General features: G+C 53.8%; 2 protein-coding genes and 1 non-coding gene across 9 annotated transcripts; all 3 read right to left on the reverse strand.

Annotated features, from left to right (window-relative positions):
- Positions 1-1,755: 1,755 nt before the first annotated feature.
- On the reverse strand, positions 1,756-9,116 carry CUNH2orf42 (chromosome unknown C2orf42 homolog). 3 transcript variants are annotated; one of them, XM_042839543.1, is made up of 9 exons: positions 9,056-9,116; positions 6,708-7,537; positions 5,578-5,682; positions 5,418-5,501; positions 4,956-5,060; positions 3,801-3,908; positions 2,985-3,085; positions 2,748-2,877; positions 1,756-2,082 (listed from the first exon to the last, which is right to left on the reverse strand). In XM_042839543.1, exons 2-9 carry the CDS (start codon positions 7,531-7,533, stop codon positions 1,868-1,870), a joined length of 1,674 nt encoding a protein of 557 aa, XP_042695477.1. In that variant the 5' UTR covers positions 7,534-7,537; positions 9,056-9,116; the 3' UTR covers positions 1,756-1,867. The 3 variants fall into 3 exon arrangements, with proteins under 3 accessions (XP_042695477.1, XP_042695476.1, XP_042695475.1); XM_042839542.1 differs by having other exon boundaries at positions 2,748-2,910; XM_042839541.1 differs by having other exon boundaries at positions 2,748-2,913.
- Positions 9,117-10,594: 1,478 nt separating this feature from the next.
- TIA1 (TIA1 cytotoxic granule associated RNA binding protein) lies at positions 10,595-22,349 on the reverse strand. Of its 5 annotated transcripts, none has more exons than XM_042839548.1 (12): positions 22,249-22,349; positions 18,711-18,807; positions 18,170-18,268; positions 17,815-17,869; positions 17,246-17,333; positions 13,915-13,990; positions 13,484-13,592; positions 12,788-12,883; positions 12,614-12,698; positions 12,340-12,463; positions 11,701-11,840; positions 10,595-10,862 (listed from the first exon to the last, which is right to left on the reverse strand). In XM_042839548.1, exons 1-12 carry the CDS (start codon positions 22,272-22,274, stop codon positions 10,739-10,741), a joined length of 1,119 nt encoding a protein of 372 aa, XP_042695482.1. In that variant the 5' UTR covers positions 22,275-22,349; the 3' UTR covers positions 10,595-10,738. The 5 variants fall into 5 exon arrangements, with proteins under 5 accessions (XP_042695482.1, XP_042695483.1, XP_042695484.1 ...); XM_042839549.1 differs by having other exon boundaries at positions 18,170-18,264; positions 22,249-22,336; XM_042839550.1 differs by lacking the exons at positions 18,711-18,807; positions 22,249-22,349 and having other exon boundaries at positions 18,175-18,264.
- A 446-nt stretch (positions 22,350-22,795) lies between these two features.
- TRNAG-CCC lies at positions 22,796-22,866 on the reverse strand. Its single transcript has one exon. It is a non-coding gene; the product is annotated as a tRNA-Gly (tRNA).
- Positions 22,867-22,912: the final 46 nt, after the last annotated feature.

Below are 22,912 nucleotides of genomic sequence, written 5' to 3' on the forward strand. Positions count from 1 at the left end.
TCCCAAGGAGACAGAAAGTGAAGGAAACCACCCCCAAAGACAAAAACCCATGGAAACCCACAGCCCCAAGAAGGACAAAACCCCTGGGCAAAGCTGAGTATCTGCACGTGGAGCTGCGCTGCTCCGACCCGCGGTGGCTCCAGCCTCTCCAGCCCCTTTCCTGTCAGCACTGCCAAAATCCCGATTCCAGCCCCGGCGCTCCACTGCACCCCAAGGGGAAACAGGAGGAAACGTGCGCTTCGTTCTCCACTTCGTTCTACCCAGTGTTAAGGTTTAGACTCTCACTGTTGTTTTTTTCGTGTCGTGCCTTTTTGGGTTGACCGCGTTCTTTTGGTGAAACGCCGCGCGTTGGTTTCGGTTGTGGTTTTTTTGTTGGCATTTTGGTTTTTTTCCCCCTTTTCGTCCCACTTTGAAGCAGTTCTCCTCTGACCTTTGCACTGTTTGGACGTGCTCCTCTCCAACGCACCAGCATCGAAAAAAAAAACAAAACCAAACCACAAAACCCAACAAACTCAAACCTTCGGCAAACGATGCTGTCGGATGGGCACACGAAGGTCGAACCCAAAACCACGGGCTTTTCCCCCAGAACTCCAGGTGAGAGCTTGGGGCAGCGTCCCGGAGCCGCCAGCCTTTCCTCGAATTCACGGATCCACCAGCATTACGCAGAGATAAGCTGCAGCAATGAGATTTTTTTTGGTAGATTGTTGGAAAAAAGGGGGGAAGCGAGGAGCACCCCCTGCGTTTACACAGACGTGCGAATCCGAACCGCGCTGCTTGGGGATGGAGAAGCCCCCAGCCCTGGGCGCCGGACCCCATCCCACCCCCAGGCCTCAATCTGGGGCAGAACAAAGCCAGCAGCAGAGGCTTCTCCATCCCCACCTCAGGAGCCTTTCCCACCTCAGTGGCTTTTGATGCATTTTCATTGCCCTTCCCGTTTGTTTTATTCCTTTTCCCCCTTTTTTCCTTCCCATTTTCCCCCAAGACTCCTCGGCTTTTTAGCATCACTTTTGAGTTCTGGCATCTTCTGAGCGATAGACACGGAGTGAAAGGGGAGCAGCAGATGGGAGGATGCAAGATTTCCTTTCCAGGCGTTCAATTCCCGTTGTACATAGCACGTCACTGCGAATCCTGTGTCAAGACCATAAAATGGTGCTTCTTTTTGTTTTGGTTTTTTTTTCTTACAAGTTTTAGCACACGCGTTTGGTTTTTTTTTTTTTTAGAGTACGTGTTTTAGACAGAGCTGGCCGTGTGTGTGTCTACTTCTGTATTGTTGGATTGTTAGAAAATAAATTATTTCAGTACCAATGGCCGTGTGCTGCTGTGGGAGGAGGGCTGGGATGCGGCGGGGCGCCGCTGCTGGGGGTGCCGTGCCTGCAGCCCCTGCCTGCAGGAATTGGGGTCCTGGGCTGCTCTCTCCCCCCCCAAGTCCAGGTGCATCAACCTGAGGAGGGAACGAGGCCGGCAATGCCCTCCTCCATCCGTGGGGAAGATGCAGCTGGGTTCTGCTGCAGGATGCCAGCAAGGAGAGGCTGAAGTTCAGGTAAATGCTGGCAGTTGTCCCCCGGAGGTGCCAAGACCCCCAGCCCTGCTCTCTGCTCCCCCCAGGTCCTTGCTCATTGCTGGTTTCCCCCTCCCCTCGCTCTGGGTTGAAGCTGGGGCTTCCCTGGCTGCGAGTGTGCACTGCAGCAGGGGTGCAGCCCCCTTGCCCTTCCCAGCTTGCTTTCCTGGGTGCAGAGAGGAGCAGCGTGCACCTGGTGAGCAGCACTTTTTATTTTTTCCAGGTGCGGCAGCAGCTTTGTGCTTGGTTTCTTTCTCTCTTTCTGGCTGACGTGGCCGTGGTGGCAGTTCTGGAGTGCAGCCCTGGAGCTCAGGGGAAGGTGATGGTGGTGAGTGGAGCGAGTTCCAGGGTGGGCTCCAGTGCTGGTGGCTGTTGGGTGGGGAAGGAGGTGGGGGGCTGACGGCCACCCTGGTGCCCGTACTCAAACTTGATGCGCAGCTCTCCGATGTGGGAGTGAGGTAGGATGTTGGGGATCCACTCAATGATGAACGGCGTGGGCTCCTTCTGGGTGGGAGAGGTGTTTCCTACAAGGGGAGGGGGGGAGAAGAGGGTGAGTGGGGGGCCCTGGGCTTCACCTCGGTGGTGGGGTGGGTGTTCTTGGGGCTGCTGGTGCAGGGGTTGTGTTTCTGGGGCATGTAGGTGTGCGTAACGGGCATCTGGAGTTGTGGAGGTGAACCTGGGGACTGGGAAAACGTCGTTCTGTGGCTGCTTTTTGTGGGAGGGGGGTGGAGATGGTGACAGAAATCATCTCAGAGATGGTGGGGGGGTGGGTTCCATCCGTGCCTGTGTAGTTGAGTGGTGGAGGGGGAGGGCCACCTACTGGGGGGCACCGCTCTGGGTGCAGGTCTGGGGTAGAGCCCCTTATGGGAACAGCTCCCCCTGCGTGAGGGTGTGAGGGGGAGACCCCCAGCTATGGCAGGACCCCTTGGTGTGGGGCTGTGAAGGGGAGAACCCCTCCTGGAGAGGGTGTCTGTCTCCTGGGTGGGGTCTGGAAGCATTCCTTAGTGCTTGGGGGGCTCCGTGGTGGTGGTGCTGCTTGGTGGAGCCCCACTCCCCAGGCAGGGAGGTGCCCATCCAGCCCGTATCTTCCTCCAACATTTGTGCAGACATCTCAAGGGCTGCCCTGGCAGCGCAGGGGGAGGAATCAACCCCCAGATGGGCCGAGAGGAGAATTCCCTCCTTCGCTTACCCACTTTGAGGAAGGTCTTGAGCTCCAGCGGGCGGATGGCCGGCTGCTTCTCCAGGCGCCCGTACGTCTCAGCGATGCTCTCCACCTCCACCTTGGGGCACCTGAAGAGCTCATAGGTGCCGTCCCGGTTCTGGATGAAGCTTCGTGTGATTTCCAGAGGCAGCTGCTGGGAAGCAGCGGGGTGAAGGGCTCGGTAACGGTAGGCAGAGCAGGGTGGGGTGTGTGATTCCCCCTTACCTCGGGCGTATCGAAGATCTGCTTGACCTGCAGGATGTTGGTGATGTGCCACGTGTATTTGGAGAAGGTCCCCAGGGGAAGGGCGTCTTTGCGGACAAACGCTGCGGGGAAGGAAAGCGCAGTTAAAGGTGGGGGGAAGGAGCGAGGCTGGTGATGCAACTTGCTCTTCCTCACTTCTTTTTCCTTCCGGGCTGCAGGGAGGGCGCTTTGCCTTGGCTGGGAGGCGAGCCTTCAGTCTGCTGCTTTGCGCTGTGCTCTGGACTCTCCTGCTCTCAGTTAAGAGCACAATGAGGAGGTAAAGCTGGCTTGGCACTCGGGGGGCTGCTCAGAGTCCGTGGGCTCTTTATGCTCAGCTGGGGGCCCAGTGGTGCTCCTGAAGTCGGAACTTCAGGTAACTGTGCTGAGAGCTCTGCGTGGCTGCTCAAGCATTGTCTTACATCAGTGTGAAGTGTAAAGCAGCAGAGAGAAACATTTCAGATCAAGTGCTCTGCAGTCCGTGTGGCTCAAAAGCAGCAGCAGAACTGAGCAGAAGCTGCAGGGAAGGCGCTGTTTGCTCTGAGTCTCCGCTGCCTTCATTCTTCCAGCTCTAACGCCAGTCAAACTGTTACACAGCTGCTGCCAGTGGCCGAGTGCTGAGCCTGCAGCCAGGCTGCACTGAGGCTGCAGCTGTTACAGCCCCCCTGGGAGCACAGGCTGTGGCTCCTGCTTAACGGAGCCTTCTGCCCCTAAGGCTGCTAGAAACAAGGGGGGGTGTCAGCTTCCTGCTGGCTTTTCCTTGCCTCAGGTGGGATGCAGAGTGCTTGCAATGTTTCCTACCTGTAGTGGAGTTGGGCAACCTCTTCTTTGTACTCCCACTGGATATCCTCTGCTGCAGTGCATCAAAGAAAGCCTGTGGGATGTGGAACACCAGCGGCTCGGGCTTCCCTGCATGGTCACAGAGAGGGCAGGGCTCAGGGCAAGAGAGGCACTGCTGCTTACAGGCAAATAAAAGGTTGGAAAGAAGTGCGTGTTCAGGTGGAGACCAGCATCTGGCTGGAACAGCAGTGCTGGTGTTCCACTGCCAGTGATGTGTTTTACATTTACTTTCTCGTGCTGTGGGCTCGGCCCAGCTGTGGGCAATGCTGGGCACAGCCTGGTGCCGTCAGGTTCATTCCTTCCACCTCCAGGCATCAGCTCCCCAGGCTGAGCAGCCCTGGCTCTCTCTGCCAGCTGCTGCCATCCCTTCTCCCCCCTCGGGGGGCTCTGTTTTGTCTGCAGGAGCACCGCAGGGCAGCAGAAAGGGCTTTCTTTCTGCTTGGGAGCAGCTCACTGGAGGCCAAGGGCATCGCTGAACTCCTTTGCCAGACACCTCAGAGACATCTGCCAGAGAGCAGAGCGTGTCCTACTGACAAACTGACGTTGCTCTGACAGGGTTTGGAAAGAGACCCCCGAAATGTGTTTGTCCTCTTCAGGAGGGCCCAGCTGGATCTGTGTGCAGGCCAGGCTGCACAGCTTGCGGCAGCTGGGAGCCTTATGCAGCACAGCCCCACGGTGAGGATTTTCACAGCTCTGCTGTGCTCCGTGGCTGAGCTGCGTGCCACAGGGGATGCAGAAACAGCCATCAGCCATAGCTGTGCAGAGCTCTGCCCTGAGGGCACGTGGGGGACAGCAGCACCTCCAGACTGGTGAGGGAGCATTTCTCAGATGCCACCTGAGGCACCTCACCTCACCTCACCTCACCTCACCTCTTCTGCCTGGCTCTGGGAGGGTTCTTCAGAATAAATAACCTCTAAGGGAGTTTCTCCCTTCCCTCAGCAATAAACACCGGGCTTTTGTGAAGCTAACGCCTCGATTGGGGAACAAAGCAAAGCCAACGGGTAAAAACAACATTCGCTCTGAGCTGAGCAAAGCAGGTGCCTCCCTTTGGGCGAAGTTATTTCACGGTCAGGAGCTGGAAGGAGGCTCCCACCACGCTCCCAAAGCCCAGCTTACCCTCAAACTGGTAATGCATGGTCTGATGGATGCGCTCAGTGACGCTGGCCAGCCAGTCTTGGAAGGACAGGGTAACTTGTGACTCGTCCAGAAGTTGGTTACAACCTGTGAGGCGAAGGAGAGAGACGTCAGCTCCAGCTGTCTGGATTTGGGTTTTTTACCCAAAGGATTTTGCAGTGCCATACTGACCCTTCTGTCCAGCACACGCCTGTGAATGCTCAGAGATAACAGTTAGGACACACATGCCAAGGAGAATCGCTTGAGGAGGACGCTGCCATGGCAGTTTGCGTCTCCTTTCCCTGCAGCACAGAGCCAGGTGGGCAGCCAGAGCCCCAAAGTTCCTTCTGGACAAGTATTCATCCCTAAAAACCCCAACTTTGCCCCATTTCCATCTGGGATGGATAGCTCTGGACATCAGCACCACCAGCACCAAAAAACACAGAGCGTGGAGCCGAGCCCTACCTTGCCTTTTCAGCGAGGCAGCAACCGTGGGCTTCTTCAGGCTGCTTCTCCTTAGGCCGGCCGTGTCCTGAGCCAGGAGAGGCCCTGGGGAAAGGAGGGCAGGTTGGGGCACACGCTGTGCTGATGCCTCAGCCCCATCCCTGCCCAGCGCGGCACTCACCGCCCGTCAACTCCTTTTTCCTCTTCTTGGCCTTGGCAGCCTCGCCAGCCTGCAGGGTGGACTCGGGGCCGCACAGCAGCGGAGGGACGGCGACCCCCTTCACACCTAAGGAGGGACAGCAGGCGGTCATGAAAAGCACCTCTGCCTCACCTCGCTGCCCTGCTGGGGGGACTCGCATCCAGCCCACGCTCCACAACCGACCCTGAATGGGGCTGGCAGGACTGATCCACGCAGACAGAGGAAGAAAAACAGGAGCCTCGAGCCAAATATTTGGGGTTTGGCTTGTTTTCAGCTTCACCTGACAGGCAGGGAGCGCTCCTCAAAGCAGTGAGCAGGAAACGTGCCGAGTGCTGCACGTGGAGTTCCCACATCCTGAGCTGCTGCCTGCAAAAACCGCACAGAAAACCAGAACCAAAACCAGGGGAAAAGCCCAGAGTGGAAAGGCGAGGCTGCAGAGACAGGCAGCTCTCCTGGGGGTGGAAAGGATCGTCGCTGGGGGCTCCTGGGCACTGTGTTCTGCTCCCTGCTCAGGTCCAGCTGGGCACCGTGTGTTGTCCCCAGGGGGATTGAAGGGAACAGTGCTGTACCCTAAGCACTACTGAGCCTAGCAGAACTGAGATGGGGAGAGGTTTTAATTAGCTCGGGTTAATTCACCTAGAGCAGTCTGTGTTAGGGAGCATTCCAAATGCTTTCAGGTGCCTCATAGGACCAGCTGGGTGCAGCCTTCGGGCCGCAGAGCTCACAAACCCGGTGACTTCTGCCCCATGTGGATTTCACAACACCTTCAGCTTCGCTGCTCTTGCCCAAAAGGAAGAAGACACCCAGTTCCCATCCCACAAGAGGAAGCTCCACTTGCTACAAGCGTCGATTGCAGCAAAGCAAAGGGGACCCGTCCCCCAGGGCAGCCCCCTGCTCTGCTCTCACACCTGCATCTCACAGCCTGCGAGCGCTTCCTGGTGGGAGGGGGAATGAAATGAAGCCCCAGCCGACAAAGCGCGCATGGGGAGCTGGTGTGAGGGCTGCCCTCAGGCCAGCACTGCCTGCGGCGTGAGCAGGAGCAATAGGGTGGCCTGCTCCCTTTGGCTCCCCATTTATTCCCCTCTCAAAATCCCCGAATCAGCCTCAGATACCGCTTGAGTCGTGGGTGAGGAAGTCGGCAAACTCCTGGGCCAGGCTCTCGTCGCTGGCAAAGGCACAGATGCAGGCGAAGAAGTGAATGCACCTCTGTGCTGCTGCCTCCTCCTTGGCCGAGGCGGCCTTGCCAGGCTTCAGGGTCTGGCAGGAGCAGAAGAACCTGTGCTCCGCCAGCGTCTTCGTGCTCATCTTCTGGGCGAAGGAGGCGTGCAGGTAGCCCAGGCTGTGCTTTTGGCTGGCCTTACACTTCACCACCAGGACGCTTTTGGTGATCCTCTGCACCAGTGGCCCCGTGGGCTCCGTGGCCAGCTGCCAAATAGTCTGTTTCATTTCGGGAGAGGCCTGCATGGAGTTGAGCACCGAGCTTTTCAGGGTCAGCGGGGTGGCCTCGGTCTGACAGTTCAAGGCCAGTTTGACGTGCTGGCATTGATTCTCCACCACACCCTGCGTGGCCGCCTTCAGGCAAGCCGGGACGTAGCAGCGGCCGGAGCTGAGCTGCGTGATGATGGTCCCGTCCACCGTCTGGATGGCCGTTTCTGAAACACCCAGCTCTACAAAGCAGCGATAATCCGGGCCCCGGTCCCGCTGACGCACCGAGTAGAGCTGCAGGTCGGAGCCGGTGATGATCTTAACAGCATCGACCCCGGGCTGCTTGCGTGAGCCGTAGCGGAAGACGGTGCCGCAGTTCTTGTTCTTGCAGCTCAGCCCACGGGTGCCATTATAAGTGCCGCAGCGGGGACATTTCCTGATGCCTCTCAGCGTGGCCTTGCCCAGGTCGGAAAGGAAGGAGGGCACTTTGGTTCTCACCGATGTGGGCTCCATCTTCCTGGAAAGGCAGAGATGGGGGAGAAGCATCAGGATGGGGGAAGCACAGCTCGGTTGTGGTGACACCTACAGGTCCCCCGTGCAGCAGGTATGGAGGCCTTGCAGCTCCTGAGCTGAGAGGAACAGGAGGGGGAAGGTGGCTGATTGCCACAACTGCAGCAAGTCAGCACTTCCCCGCCCTGCACGTATGCAGGCTGCATGGGATGCATGGGCTAAAAGTGACGCAAAGCTTTTGGGTGCCTGCACAAATGTGTGAGATGGATGCATCGCCCCACATCCCCACTGCCTGCCTTGCTGCCAAGCTTCTTGGTGATCACAGAGCCAATAGAATGGAATGGGTTGAAAAGGACCGCCATGATCATCCAGTACCAACCCCCTGCTATGTGCAGGTCACCAACCAGCAGCCCAGGCTGCCCAAAGCCACATCCAGCCTGGCCTTGAATGTCTGCAGGGATGGGGCATCCACAGCCTCCTTGGGCAACAGTACAAGACATGGAGCTGCTGGAGGGGGTCCAGAGGAGCCGCAGAGATGAGCAGGGGTTGCAGCACCTCCACCACGAAGACAGGCTGAGGGAGCTGGGCTCGTTCAGCATGGAGAAAAAAAGCTGCGGGGTGACCTCAGTGCAGCCTGCAGTGCCTGAAGGGAGCCTGCGGGCAGGAGGGGAGTCAGCTCTGTGCAAGGGGAGATGGAAGCAGGACGAGGGGAAACGGTTTGAATGGAGGGAGGGCAGCTGGAGGCTGGATGTCAGGGGAAGTTGTGTGCTGTGAGAGCGGGGAGGGGCTGAACAGCTGCCAGAGAGGCTGCGATGCCCCGTCCATCCCTGGAGGGGTTGGAGGCCAGGTTGGATGGGGCCCTGGGCAGCCTGGGCTGCTGTTGAATGTGGAGGTTGGTGGCCCTGCGTGCGGCGGGGGTTTGGAGCTCCGCGATCCTCGAGGTCCCTTCCAGCCCTGGCCGTTCTGTCATGCTGTGATTTTGTAACATGTTCCAATGCGTCACCACCGTCTGTGTGAAAAAACACCTCCTCACATCCAACCTAAACCCGCCCTGTCTCACTTCAAAACCACTCCTCCTCGTCCCGAGGGGCTCCTGACAGAACAGCGCCATAGGAGCCGGTGCTCACGGAACCGCAGAGCTCCGCTGTTCCATTGGCCCCGATGTCTGACAGCCCCGCGCCCCCCCCGCCCCTCCCTGACGCAGCTCCGGACGGTTCGGCTGCCGCACGCAGCTTTGGTGCGCTGTGACCAAGGGGAGGAGGCGCTGCCGACGGCCGCCCCGCCGTGCGAAGCAGCCCAGAAGCAAAGCGTTCCCGCTCCCCTCCTCGCGCCCCGGCCCGCTCCCCTCAGCCCATCGCCGCGTGACGTCACCGCAGCGGCGTCGCCGTGACGTCGCCCCCCGCCGCCAGGGGCCGCCCCGCCGGCCCTTTCCCTCCGTCCCCCCGCCCCTCTGACGTCACTTCCTGTCCCGCGGGCGCGGGTCCCGCTCCGTTCCCCCTCCCCCTCCCCCTCCCTTCCTTTTTACCTGGGCGGCGGCGCGCACCCCCCGCTCCAGCCCGGGCCCGGCCGCGAGGCCTCTCAGCGCCCCACCTCCGCCATGGCGCCCGCCCGCCCGCCGCCGCGCTCCCATTGGGTCGCCGCGATCACGTGGGTGCGCCGCAGGGGGCGCTGGGAGATGGAGTCCACGGCGGCGCCATCGCGCACGCGCAGTTCCACCCCGTTTGAGCACCCCGTTCTAATTAAACCCACTTCCGACCTTTCCGCCCCAAAATCCAGCGCCCACCCTCGCGCCTGAGTTCAGCCCGGAACCATCGGGTAAAGAAACGAGAGCACACAGAACTTCGGTTTGATTTCTTTTTTTTGTTGTTGTTTTCTCCTTTTTTTTTTTTTTGTTTTGCATTTTTTTGAAGGCTGCTCATAGAGGTAGCACGGAAAGATCGCTTTTGGCCTCTGAACATCGAGAAATTCTTTTCCCAGCTGCTCCCCCAGCCTGGAACCTCCACGTTCATCGCACGGCTCCACAGAGGGGTTTTCTGTTTGCTTTCTTTTTGTTGTTTGTTTTGTTTTGTTGTTTTTAAACAGTTTCTTAAAAACAAAGTGAGGATGACTTTGTATTCAAAGACTACCAAGGTGTATATTTGATATCCACATGCAAAAAAAAATAATATATATATGCATAAATCAAGAACTCGGCGTCCTACCTTTAAATAAAGGAAACGTACAAAGTCGGCTATGTTTGTGCAAAATATTAATTTGCTAAAATATTTTACATAATCAGTACATGTAAATGTAGAAATCGATTTAAAAAGGAAAAAAAAAAGAAACAAAAAAAACCCAGCCACAACCAACAAAGCGAGGAGCTGGTTGGTAGAATTCGTCACATTTTCAGCGAGTTGTAACGGGGTTTCCCTGCAGCAGCAGAGATGGGGATCCTCTGCCATCGGCGTGGTGGAGGCACCCCTTCACACCCCGCAACGTCGGGTCGGTGGGCACCGATGGGGGGATGGAGGTCGTAAGGCAAAGGCTGAGCAAATGAACGGGTAGAAAACGATGTAAACTAAGAAGCCGGCCTCTGCAAGAGCCGCTCTGATGGGAGGGAAGGGATGGACGCTCTGTACAAGAGGCTCTTTGAGAAGGGCTGTGCAGAAGCTGAGGGCAGAGAGCCTCCAGGACCCCACACCATTTTGGCTTTTTTTTTGTGTTTTTTTTTTTTTTGTTTTATACAACAGCTTTTATAATACATTGTAAATCATTCGGAATGCAAACCACAACCGCACGCTGCTCCCGAGGGAATAATAATTAAAAAAAAAAAAAACAAAAAAAACAAAACCAAAAACAACAAAACAACAAGTCTGACGTTGTGCAATTTGCTGCCCCCCAGTTTAAGCGGCAGCAGTCCCTGCAATTTGCTGTGTTTCAACAGTGGGCCGTTAAGAAACACATCTAGAAAAGAGGAAAAGAAGGCAATGGTTGGCAGACATCCAGCATCTCGTTTTTTTGTTTTTTTGTTTTTTGTGTTTTTTTTTTTTTTTTTTAAAAAAGGGGGATACAAAATTAAGATTAAAAATGTTTTTTTTTTTTTTTTTTTTTTTTTTTTTTTCTTTCTCTTAAATAAATACATTGCATCTGATGCTTGCACTGACTTGATCTGACACATCTCTGTGACGCTGCTCGAGCCCCACCAGCACCCAGCTGCTGCGTTGGGTTCTCACTGTGTCTCAAATCCTGCCACTCGGTACCCGGCCTGGTTTGTCAGCACGCTGCCATTCTGCCCCTGGGGGGGCTGAACGCTGTAGTTTGCTCCCATCCACGCTGCTGATGACTGTGTCTGACTGTTGGGGGAGAAACAGCGCGTTAAGGAACGAAGGGATGACACCGCAGGGGATGGAAGGGACATGTGGAGATCCTCCCCACACAAAGCAGTTTCTCTGTGTTGGTTGTGGTGTATCAAGGCAGGCAGACCCCAGAAGGCCTGTGCTACTATTGCTTAAAAGCTGATAAATAAGTGTTGTGTGTCCCTTGCTTCCCTTTGCGTTTAGTTCTGAGTCAAGCCTTTGAAAGGGTGGATAACAGCAGGACAAGGGGTTTGAAGATGAGGGAGGGGAGATTTAGGCTGGATGTCGGGGGGAAGTTCTTTGCACACTTTGAGAGTGGTGAGATGCTGGAACAGCTGCCCTGTGATGCCTCGTCCATCCCTGGAGGTGTTCGAGGCCAGGCTGGATGGGCAGCCTGCTCTAGTATTAAATGTGGAGCTTGGCAGCCCTGCCTGCTGGAGGGAAACGGGAGCTTCGTGATCCCTGAGGTCCCTTCCAACCCAAACCGTGCTGTGATGATTCTATGATCTGAGACAGCTGTTACCAGCGTTGAGTGACAACAGCAGAACAGTTCCACACTGGCAGCACAATGAGCAGAATCCACATTTAGAAGTCGATGTGCTGAAGCTCAACGTCGTTTGGAAAATAATTGGAATAAGAAATAAGAATTCATCCGCTGCTGCCCCAACAAAGGCACACCAGGAGAGCTCTCCTATCCTCTCCTCAGCATTCGCACAGCACAGGCACTGCTACACCTAACAACTTCACACGCTGCGGCCTCAGAACATCACCTCCCTTAAAGGAAAATCCCTGGGATGTGACTTCAAGCTTGGGAAAGCACGGAGCATGTACTCACTTGAAGCCCTGCTGGTTCCACGCCTGCCCGTACATCCCATAGGCGGGCACCTGCCACCCGTTGGGCACGTACTGCCCCAGCTGCGCGTTGCCATACCACTGCCCCCACTGCCCGTAAGCCTGAGGGTATCCAATTTGATTCTGCAAGGACAAAACGTGTTAGGCACTGCCTGAGAACACGGCTCAGCTGCTCACAGCGCATTGTGCTTCGGATTGGAAGCTTGCAAGTGAAACGACACTGAAATGGAAACACAGATATCTAGCAGGACGCTCTTCAGAGAGCACAAGTGTTTCATTACTGAAGACCCCCAGTGTTTTGCGTGGGGTCTTTGCTTTCTCAGAGCCAAGAGCTTTCTCACTGAGGCCCAGGAAAGAGGAACAGCAGCAGCATTTCCTTCCGTGGCGCAGAGAAATGCCACGTGCAGGACAGCCTCCAGCAAATCTGCTTCAAAATTTTACCTCATTTTTTCCTTAGTAAGATCTCAAAGGATCTGCAATCGCTTTAGAGAAACACCCAGCAATGAAATAAAGAGCAGCCCCACGTCAAACCACCACGTGCCACAACAGCCACTCAGCAGGTTTCTAATGCAGGACTGATGTCACACAGCCATTTTGGACAGAGTGGAGGAGCACTTCTGACCTGCTGCACTGGGCTGACCATGTCAGGCGTCTCCTTCCCCCAGTAGCACTTCACCACGTGGCCCTCGATAGTCGTCCCATTGACAGAAACGATGGCGTGCGCGGCGCTCTCGTGAGAATTAAACCTGTTGGGATGGAAACGGTGCCAATGGGAACCAAACTGGAAGCATTACAAGCAGGCTGAGAAGCCTGCTGTTAGAACCCCCTGGTTAGGCACACAGCCACTCGTTTTCATTACATTCTTCCACCTGCTGTGCGATTGCACGACAGCCTACCGTACAAAGGAGTAGCCTTTATCTGGGAAGACTCGGATTTCCATTATCTGCCCGAATGGAGAGAAGGTCTGGCGCATTAACTGCTCTGCAACAAGAAGCAGCACAACGCCAGCATGAGGTCACACGGTTATCCGGAGTCATTCCGTGTGACACCGTGCTCTGGGGACACGATACCTGTCAGGCCTGAAGTGACGCCTCCACAGTACACGGTGCAGTTGCTGGGGCTGGACTGATTGACCACGTCATCGTAAGACAGTTGTTTGGTGTTTGCTTAAAAGAGATTTGCAAGAGTGGTTTTTTTTTTTTCAGTTGATCATGAAGCAGCTCTGATCCCATCCTAAGAGTGAGGAACCGTGCTGACAGAGCTGGTGACAAACGCTGCGAGCACAGTCAGCATTTTCACTCGGGTTTGTCTGGCTGCCCACAGCCACCCGCTCCTGTTTAGGATGGGCTGCTAATGACAGGGACACTGCTGTGGAATGAAGTTCACGTGTCAAGCTTATCAAGACACGCTTCATTTCCAATCTCTCTCATGGAAATGCTTTAATACAGCCCCTCTGGCTTTGCATCACAAAAGGAAGCCATAGTCCAAGAGAGCAAAGTTAAAACAACCCCACATTCATCCCAGCTGTCCTAACAGGGAGCAGCTTTCCAGAGCATGCAGAGCCAGCAGGAAGCCCTGGGTGGCAGTGGAAATACAGCTGTTCTAGCTCAGGAAGTTGATCTGTTCACCGTTTTGAATCGAGAATCTTTGCTTTTGAGCACCCACTTTCCCCTCTCCCACAGCTGCCAATTGCCTGGAGCTCACAATTCTCCCCTCCTCTCTGTGTGTGTGGTATAAGGTTTGCTTTTGCATATGCAAACACTCACATTCGTATGTACTCTTTGGAGCTGGAGGTTTTCTCGTTGCCCAGTTTGTTCTGATTTGCCTTCCACCGAGCCACTGGCCGCCCATCTGCTGAATAGCATTCTCTGCATCCTGCCCACAAGAGAGAAAAAACACTCACTTACTCCACTGCTGGCTCACCATGGAAGCCTGAGCATCACCAATGTCCCTAACCAAGAAGGAACGCCTGAGTAGCACAACTCTCCATCCAGGCTCACTGCTGCTTTTCTTCCCCACCTCTCACACCCACGAGAATCAGCGGGTTACAAAGCCATCCCCACCCTCAGCACGAGGGGAAACTGAGGACGTTTCGTTCCTGGGGAAGCCAGGAGCAGATGAGGACCAAAATTACTCCTTTTCTGCAGCTCGTACTGAAGATTCCCCCCTCCCCATTTCCAGACCGGGCACAGCTTACCCATTTATTGAAGAAGGAGACGAAGCCATAGCCTTTGGATTTGCCCGTTGCCATGTCCTTAACCACCCGTGCATCTCTAGAAAGCAGAAACAAGAGCCAGCTCAGCACCTCACAAAGCCGGCCCGACTAAACTCGAGTCACACTTACAGCTCATTTTCACCTTCCACCTTTACTAAAGTCAACTGTTTCTTGCACCAGCAACACAGTCAAAGCAAACGGCTTGGTTTCTATACAGAACTTTACTACTGCTTTGCCAGGTGGTAGCAAAATTAAACTTAATTTCGTAAACATGCAAATCAATAGCTTCTCTAACAAAGGTAGGTACTTTACGACAGTTGTTTCCGCTTCAAAAGGCTTTTACATACTGTTAAAGCACAAAGCATGGTCAAAGCAGCTATTCCAAAGGATCACTTAAGCCACTAACATGAGCTGAACGGCTCTCTTTAACCATGCAATCGTTACACTCAGCTCCTTTGCCAACACATTCTACCTACTCATTCAAAATATTAAATAGAAAAAATGAAAAAAGAGAGGAATTAAAAGGCATACGTCGCCTGTTAACTGAATTCTTTAATTTTCTCTGGTCAATTCGTGACCCCCTTTTGGGACTGTGGGCAGCTGTAAATTTTGAGAGATTGACATTTTCAGAAATTATTGAAGAAAACACCGAAACATTTACGTTTTAAACTAGACATTACAAACAATTCAAAGCGCGTTTGTACAACAGCAATCATACAGGACTGATTGGAAACTACAAGATATTGCAAAAAATAATAACAAAAAAAAAGAAGGAAAGAGAAAAAAAAAGAAAATATTTATAAAAGTAAATAAGAAAACTACAACGTTTGTCCACTGTGAACTGTAGCTTGTAGTTAGCCATGGCAATTCTGTCCATTCTTCAGAGACACTCTGCAAAATAACCAGAGCCCTATTATTTGAGATTGAGTTAAGAAGAAACCCAGCTACAAGAGCTAAACCCCCACTCACGGAAAGCCACTCGACAGCACTTCTCAGGCAATTTGTGTCCAGCTTAGCCAGGGGCTGCGATGCTCTCCAGGCCACCCCTCCTCCCCCCCCAACACGGAACAAGCATTAAAGAACAGAAAGCAAAACAGAAAACCGGTCAGCAAGTCATGCAATGGAATTTAGGTCTGCATAACATGAGAGGGTTCAGAGAAACCAGTGTAACATGGGCACAACACGTAGCATTCCGACTGGCCGGAGGAGTCGCAATGAAGAGGGGGTTGTTGCACCACTTCATTAAGCCTCACAGTAACTGCAGCTGCTGCATCCCGAGCTGTGGTGCACGTAAGCCTACAGCACCGACCCGAGGAAAATGCCTCTTCCAACGCCAGCAGCGTTCTTTCCTTTCTGTTTGCAACACCTCCCCCCTCCCTTTTGTTTCGTTTCTCCTTCCTGGTCTGAATTTGGGTTGGACAAATTGCCTGAGAAGAGCCACGCTGGTACTCTTAGCTGGTTTGCTCTCAACAGCCTAAAGAGGGAGGGGGGGAAGAACTCATCTCTACTTACCCTCAACTGAAAACTTTGAAAATAAGACTTGAGAACAAGTGAAAACATGCGTACAGTAAGCAGAAAAGGAAACCACAATGAATGTGTGCTTTTACAGTGATTAAAAAGTTCAGATGCAAAGAATTACCAACATTTCTTTATGGGCTAATCATGCAGTAGTTCAACCTTGGTTTCATATATATATATACACATAAAAAAAAGAGCTCAGTTTAACACCAATGTTAAAAAAAAATCGTAACAGATCGGGAAATATTCCATTAGCACATTTCCAGAAAGGAAGTCACTGATGAGGAACAGATTAGGTCAAACAGCTTCAATCGACTGCCGACGAGATGGCAGCAGTGTGGGTTTTTTTGGGTTCAGTTCCACCAACAGAAAACCAAGGCCCCTTCTGCTCTCCCTCACCTCTCCATGTTGGGAACAGGACTTTCAGGGAGTCGTAACAGGGATGATTTCTATTTGGCCTGTCCGTTTAAGGCAGGGCGAGTCACCAAGCTTCCAGCCTGCTCTACAGCTGCGTGCTGAGCACCACAAAAGCAGCAGCTCGTTGCCTTCTCCCCACCCCAGCTGGTCCTGATGCTGTGTCCTACAGGGCTTCGCTTTTGGGGGCTGTGTTTGCTGGAGAAGCCTGCTGGAAGGCACCTGAGGAACCCAGAGCTGAAGCAGCTTGGGGAAATTCCTTCGTAGCTCCACCACGTTCACACCGACGCAGCTGCCTGCTGCTCCCTGCCTTTCCTACCCTTTCCAGCAGCAAAGTGCCAGTGCAAACCCATTTTAGAGTCCCTGGGCCCTTCCATCCACACCGCATTTGGCCATGAGGATAAACTGACTCTGCTTAGGAGCCTGACCCTCTGAGTTTCCTAGGGGATACGAGTCGAGATTTAGAGTTCTCTGAAGCGAGTGACATTCAGATCACATGGTTTTTCTTAATTGTATCAAAGAGGAAATCAAGCTGGCATTAACAAGAGTAACACACTGGACTCTGAGGGAAAAACAAAAAAACAAACTTACTTCAATTAAAGGCTGCACTACACAACACTCCAAAGCACTCTACGTTCTCTTACATCACCATCAAGAAACTTCAATGTCCAGTACAGACAACACTACAAGGAAAATTAATGGTTTACATTTGGAGGATGGAAAGAACGAACTGCTCCTTACTCTGCTACACCCTGAGTCCAACAGACTGGCAGGCAGAGCTGCAGCCACCCCTTGGTACCACGTTCTCCTGTCACACTACTGCTCTGCACAGCCCATGAGTGTGACTCCAAAGCTGCCCCGTGCTTTTGGCCAAACACCTGGAGGCCAAACACTGGGTGCCACGAGGCTGCAAAGGGTTCATTTTTTTTTGGGGGGGGGGGGGGGGGGTGGGATTTTAACTGCCACAAATGGCTGCTGCTGGTGAAAACCCAAGGCCTCGTGAGGTGTGAGCATGCAAACGGGCTCACTCACAAACCATACAGCGTGACGCTGACGTGACTGCGGAGAGGGCAACTGAAACGTGTAACCCCACATTCAGGAATCATTTTTTTCCAGTGTTGCTTTGCTAAACAATGTGAGGAGTATGAAACCGAAGCATGTCGTATGCGACCTTTCTAGGAAAGCAGAAGAAGCTTCTAGAAAGAAATCTCTTTTCACAGCCCTGCTTAATGCTCAACCACTCAGAGTCCGGGCGCTGTATGAACAGATGAATTTGTTCTCCTGCACTGGGTCAACTTTTGGTTTTTACTTACTGAAATAAGAGGCTGCCTCCATTTAGGAGAGAGAACTTTTAGTTCATTTATCCTATCCAATTACTTACGATATTCTTCCAAACGGAGCAAAAGCTGCTTTTATATCTTCAGTTGTAATTTCAGGACTGAGGTCTCCAACAAAGACATGGAAATGGTCTTTAGGGGAAGAAGAAAAAAGGATATCAGGCTTTCTAACGCAGGACATTGTGTGGAACCTCGCTAAGATGCCCGACTGAACACCACAGGATGTGCAGAACAAATCCAAACAGCACCTTGCATGGCAGCGCTTTGCTGTTGAGGAATTTGAGTTCTCAAAAGCCAACAGTTTTGGTTGCTCAGCCGTTACACCACGTGAATTCAGCGCGTGTGAATCCGTGTGGAACTGAGACCGAAGGCCTTCGGGTGGTCAGTGGACACCCCTGAGATTTCATTCTATGTTTAAGATACAGTTACCTCGTGGTGCTGACAGCGGTACTACCTGACGACAAAGATCACATCTGTTCTGAAGTTCATTAACGCAAATTATCCAGTGGTATCTCAGGATTATGAACAAAACATCACTGTGTGATGCATAGGGTTCATGTTTCAAAGCTACCCGTGCAAACGAAGGGATCACTGCGTTCTGAGGGACACTTACTGCTCGTGTCTTTCTTCTGGCTGCTGGGAGTCGTTGCCCAGTTCACTTTGACCTCCTGCAAACACCAGTTGGCCACCAGTTAGATCAAGCACGTCACAGCTGAGCACAGACACCACCAGCACTTCATTCTGACGCTACGGGGAAGCCAGGCATGCAGGCTGGGTGAAAGCTTCTATTTAAGACACGTTTCTTGGGCATTTTGCTTGGCTGGGTGGGGTTTTTCTTGCAGGGAGTGGGGAGTTCACTGAGGTGCCTAACATCTGCAGTGCATCCACTTCAAGTGCCATCACCCCACACCAGCTGAGGCAGCCCGTGCTCTCCAGCTCCAACTCACCCTGTAGACATGACAGCTTACCTTACCCATTATCTTCCGGCCATTCATGGCAGCCAGTGCCGAAGCCGCGTGGCGATGCTCATAGAACTCCACAAAACAATAGGGATCATTTCCAGCTGTCTGATAGAAAAGAGAAAGATTTGTGACCACCAGCCCTTCAGGCTGCCTCCTCGTTATCACTCTCAGTGCCTTAGCCATGAAATCTGAGCAGCTCCAAACGAACAGGCTCTGTCACTGCAGGCCAACACCACACACAGCACGCTAACAGCGCTCCACGAGCGTTCAGCCCCGCTTTAAAAAGGTAAAAGTTGGCCCAAAAGAATCTACCATACAAGGTCTGTATGTTATTAAGCTGTCCTATCCCTTTCAAAATGCCCACTCATCCTTCAATATATCAGGTATGAGTCAGAAAATGTCACAACGTTTGTGATGGTGAACTCCCACCCCAGCACATGCCCAGAACTCGGTCACGTCGTACTGCCAGAAGGATCCTAAAAAGCACAAGGGCCCAAAGCCATTCGCTACAAGAGAGGGGAAATAATAATTAACTGAAGTCTCTTACATCCATGATCATTTTGCAGTTTTTGCATGGTCCAATCTGGCTGAACAGCTGGAGGATCAGAGCTTCTGTCACATCTCTGGACAGGTTCCCCACGTATCTGTAAGGCGAAAGGAAAGGTTAGAAGTGCAGATGTTCCCACAGGAGGGGGGTGCAGAGAAAAGTGATTTTAAGGGCATGTCAATAAACCAGCAACCCTCTCCATGCACGGATTGCAAGAGCCACAACTAGCAGGAGCTCTTGCTCTCTCCCTTTTTAAACATTAGCATGGTGTGGATAATAAATAAGCCGAGGCACCAGGCAGCAACACGCTCTCATGTGATTTTTCTAGGGCTGAGCTTACAGCAGTTTCCTTGTAAGCACAGGTCTGTGCCACGACCTTTGCACTAAGGCTGCATTTTCACCTCGATAAGCAGCTGCTGCACGAAGCATTCCCTGCCTGCAGGTTGGCTCGAGCTGGAAAGCAAAGGATTTGGCCAACAGATCTCTTGGGAGCACCACGAATTTCTGCACGGCCGCAGTCCTCTCAAAATGCAGGAACACGCACGTAAGCAGAGATGAATATGTGCACATACGTGTAATTAGGACCTGTGTGACCACAGGCCAGGGATCCCACACGCCTCTGCTGCCCGTCTGTGTGGCAGCACGTCTGAAGAGCTTTCTGCAACCCACAAGCTGCCAAACCACCATAAAAGCACAGCAACACCACCGAGTGGGCCCGGATTTAGGGGAAAAGCACAGAGCTGCACCCCCTCCGAGCAACACAGCAGGCTGTTTTCCCCCATGTACTCAGCAGCAAGCTTAAGCCACGCTCTCTGTGCTGTCCTTAAGCGGTTTAAACACACTCAAGCTTCGATAAGCATCTGCAAGTTTCTTTGCAGCTCTGCTCTCCCAGCCTGGACCTTGGACTGCACCGCTGCTTAAGAAATTAGTGCCAGGCAATGGCACTGGGGCCGGCCCCACCAGCAGCAGGGATCTCTCCTGCACAAGTCTTCCCACGTCTTTCCCCTCTCTGTTTTCTACTATTTGGATTCTCAGGTGCTTCTTTGCAGGTCACACACAAGGCAAATCACGCAGACAACTCCATCCACCCAGGGCAGGTTGATCAATCTGCGTCTTCTTGTGAAGTGCTCCCAAACCAGCGGCTGTTTGCACTCCCTCATCTTTTTATAAACACAAAACAAGTCCAAAGCGCACGTATTCGAGAAGCACACGGGGAAACTACAAACAAGAGCTCTTTGTAAAGTTCAAAAACGCGGAGCTGTAACCACCTTTCGCATTCATCACTGCTGGAGGGGGGCTTTCCAAGATGGTAACCGGCCACAGTGGTGTTTATCCAGGAAAACATTTCCGTGGCTAACATGGCTCCTAACGTCCTCCTGGATACCCCAGCACTGACATCTGCCCTGCTAGAAACGGGTTACGTGGACATCACACCGACAGGACCTCATTTCCACCAGCACCTCCTATAGAAACGCTGGTCCATCACATCATTAACACACATCTCAGAGCCACGCTGGCACGCAGCTGCATTTCAGCCTTCCAAGAAACCCATCTGAACCTCACACTGCGTAACTGAGCTCGTGACAGTCCCTCTGTGTGACTCCAGAACGTCAGGATTCGGAGAAAGGCAGCTCCTGGCATGTTGCTCAACAGCCAGCTCAGCAGAAACGCTGCCGTGCTTGTGCAACACGTGCTGCAGGACGGAGAATTCATTCCCTAGAGCATGAGCTGCATTCTGCTGAGACCACTTGGCTGCAGACAACAATTTCACTAAGGGGAAGGGGGAAAACATTCTGCTAAATAAACACACCGGCATGCCAACAGGTCTGACCCATGTTTGTGGATGCTAAGAATAGTTTAAGGACAACAGGATCATACATGTGCCCAAAACAGAGTAGCTGGCACAAGTCACGTAAGAACCTTGTTTTCCTCAAGTCACCCAGGGGCAAATTTTCCTCCTGCTTTGGCAAGATCCCTTTTCCCTCACTCAATCATTATAGAATGGCTTGGGTTGGAATGGATCTCGAGGATCACCAAGATCCAACCCCCTGCAGCCACCAGGCCACCAACCTCCAGATCTGCTACTAGACCAGGCTGCCCAGAGCTCCATCCAACCTGGCCTTGAACACCTCCAGGAATGGAGCATCCACAGCCTCTCTGGGCAGCTGTTCCAGCACCTCACTGCTCTCACTGTGAAGAAATTCCCCCCTGTATCCTGACAGTGTACATTCTTGGGCTGACAAAGATCATGACAGCAGGATATAGAAGTGGAAGTGAATCCCAGGACTTCACCAAGATCCAGACACGGGAATCAATGCAGGACGTGCCTGCCAGGCTAAGGAGGGAGCTGCACAGCTCAGCTCAGCACCTCATCCCTGTGTTGCACCAAAGCCCAAACACTTCCTGACAGTGATGGGCATCAGACGCGTGAGTGGGGCCAGAAAGTTCCCTGTAATTAGAGGAGCTCTGCGAGTTTAGCCAGGCAAGGAGCTGCCCTACAGCCACCGTTAGCTGCTCCCTTGGCTGTGAGAATCGCAAAATCACCAGGGCTGGAAGGGACCTCAAGGATCATGAAGCTCCAACCCCCTGCTGCACGCAGGGCCACCAAACTCCATATTTAATACCAGCCCAGGCTGCCCAGGGCCCCATCCAACCTGGCCTTGAACACCTCCAGGGATGGACGGGGCATCACAGCCTCTCTGGCAGCTGTTCAGCCCCTCCCCGCTCTCACAGCACACAACTTCCCCTGACATCCAACCTCCAGCTGCCCTCCCTCCATTCAAACCGTTTCCCTCGTCCTGCTGCCATCTCCCCTTGCACAGAGCTGACTCCCCTCCTGCCCGCAGGCTCCCTTCAGGCACTGCAGGCTGCACTGAGGTCACCCCGCAGCTTCTTTTCTCCATGCTGAACGAGCCCAGCTCCCTCAGCCTATCTTCATAGGGGAGGTGCTGCAGCCCCTGCTCATCTTTGTGGCTCCTCTGCACCCTCTCCAGCAGCTCCCTGTCTTTTTTGTACTGGGGGCTCCAGACCTGGATGCAGTGCTGCAGATGGGGCCTCACAAGAGCAGAGTAGAGAGAGACCATCACATCCCTGTCCCTGCTGGTCACCCCTTATGCTGAAGTGATCCTTATGGAGCTGAGCAGCTTTAAGTCCCACAGCTCTGCGAGCTGACAGCGGCAAAACAACACAGGGCCCATGGGCGCACGGGGGTTGGATGCTCTCAGAGATGTACGGGGGAGCAAAGCACGGGAAAAGACAAATCTGCAGCGGGAAAGGGGTTGGGAGACGTGGGCTAAAAAGGCCTCAGGGGGCGGGTGGGGAGGGATGAATACTGAGGGGGGAACAGCGCGGGCAAACAAGGCCCCTCAGGGCCGGCCCCGCAGCCTGCAGCAGGCCCAGGCCGCTCCCTTCTCTCTCAGGCGGCCCCGGGTCCCGCGGAGCTCGGATCGCCAGGCCGCGGCCGCGCTGAGGAGAGCCCGGGGCCGCCCCTCCCCGCGGGGCCGTGAACAATAGGCGGTCTCGCCCCCTCCACACTCACAGGGTCTTGGGCATTTCATCCTCCATGGTTGTTGTGGTGGCGTCGCCGCCTGCCGCCGACCCACCGCCCGACCCGGCTCTTCGCACCGAGCCGGCCCCGAGGCCCCGTCACCGCGTGGGCAACGCGACCGCCGCCGGCCCCGCCGCGCCCTGAGCGCCGGACAATAACCCCGGTGGTCCTCGCAAGATGGCGGCGGGCGGGCGAAGGGGCCCGGCCGGCACTGCGCATGCGCCCGGAGGAGGAGCCAATAGCACTCACCCCCTCAGGCGCCGGCCAGCAGCGCAGGCGCAGTAGCGCTACGCTGAGAGCACATGCACACTGGGGTATATGTGGGAAGGGGGAAGTCTGGGCTATGTGTACGCATGCGCGTTGCGGGGGTAGGGATGGAGAATTGGCGGCGTGTCAGCGCGCTGTGCTTTGTGAGCTCCTTCTGGCCGTGCCAGCTTCCTCCCTCGGGCAGAAGCGGTAAAAGAAGAGAGAGAAGTACAGTCAGTCAATAAAATAATTTAGAATCAAAAGTTTAAGTTGGAAAAGAAAAAAAACTTCTTGCGCCGCCCGGGAATCGAACCCGGGTCGCAAGAATGGGAATCTTGCATGATACCACTACACCAGCGGCGCTGCTGGTTGGGGTGATCCGTCGAATGCTTTAAATCCTCACCTCCGC

Source organism: Centrocercus urophasianus, unplaced genomic scaffold (assembly GCF_019232065.1).
Source record: "Centrocercus urophasianus isolate 14NV4802_14NV808 unplaced genomic scaffold, USGS_Curo_1.0 seq_963, whole genome shotgun sequence".
NCBI classification, from domain to species: Eukaryota; Metazoa; Chordata; class Aves; order Galliformes; family Phasianidae; genus Centrocercus; species Centrocercus urophasianus.

Bases quoted from the DNA above. Each gene is read 5' to 3' on its own strand.
- TIA1 (XM_042839548.1), bottom strand. From the start codon at position 22,274: ATGGAGGATGAAATGCCCAAGACCCT. The intron at 17,870-18,169 runs GTAAGCTGTCAT...TGGTGTTTGCAG, and splicing joins GCCGGAAGATAATGGGTAAG to GAGGTCAAAGTGAACTGGGC. The intron at 12,699-12,787 runs GTATCGTGTCCC...TTCTTGTTGCAG, and splicing joins CGTCACTTCAGGCCTGACAG to AGCAGTTAATGCGCCAGACC.
- CUNH2orf42 (XM_042839541.1), bottom strand. From the start codon at position 7,533: ATGGAGCCCACATCGGTGAGAACCAAAGTGCCCTCCTTCCTTTCCGAC. The intron at 5,502-5,577 runs GTGAGTGCCGCG...TCCTTTCCCCAG, and splicing joins GAAAAAGGAGTTGACGGGCG to GGCCTCTCCTGGCTCAGGAC. The intron at 2,083-2,747 runs GTAAGCGAAGGA...CTCCCCTTGTAG, and splicing joins CAAGACCTTCCTCAAAGTGG to GAAACACCTCTCCCACCCAG.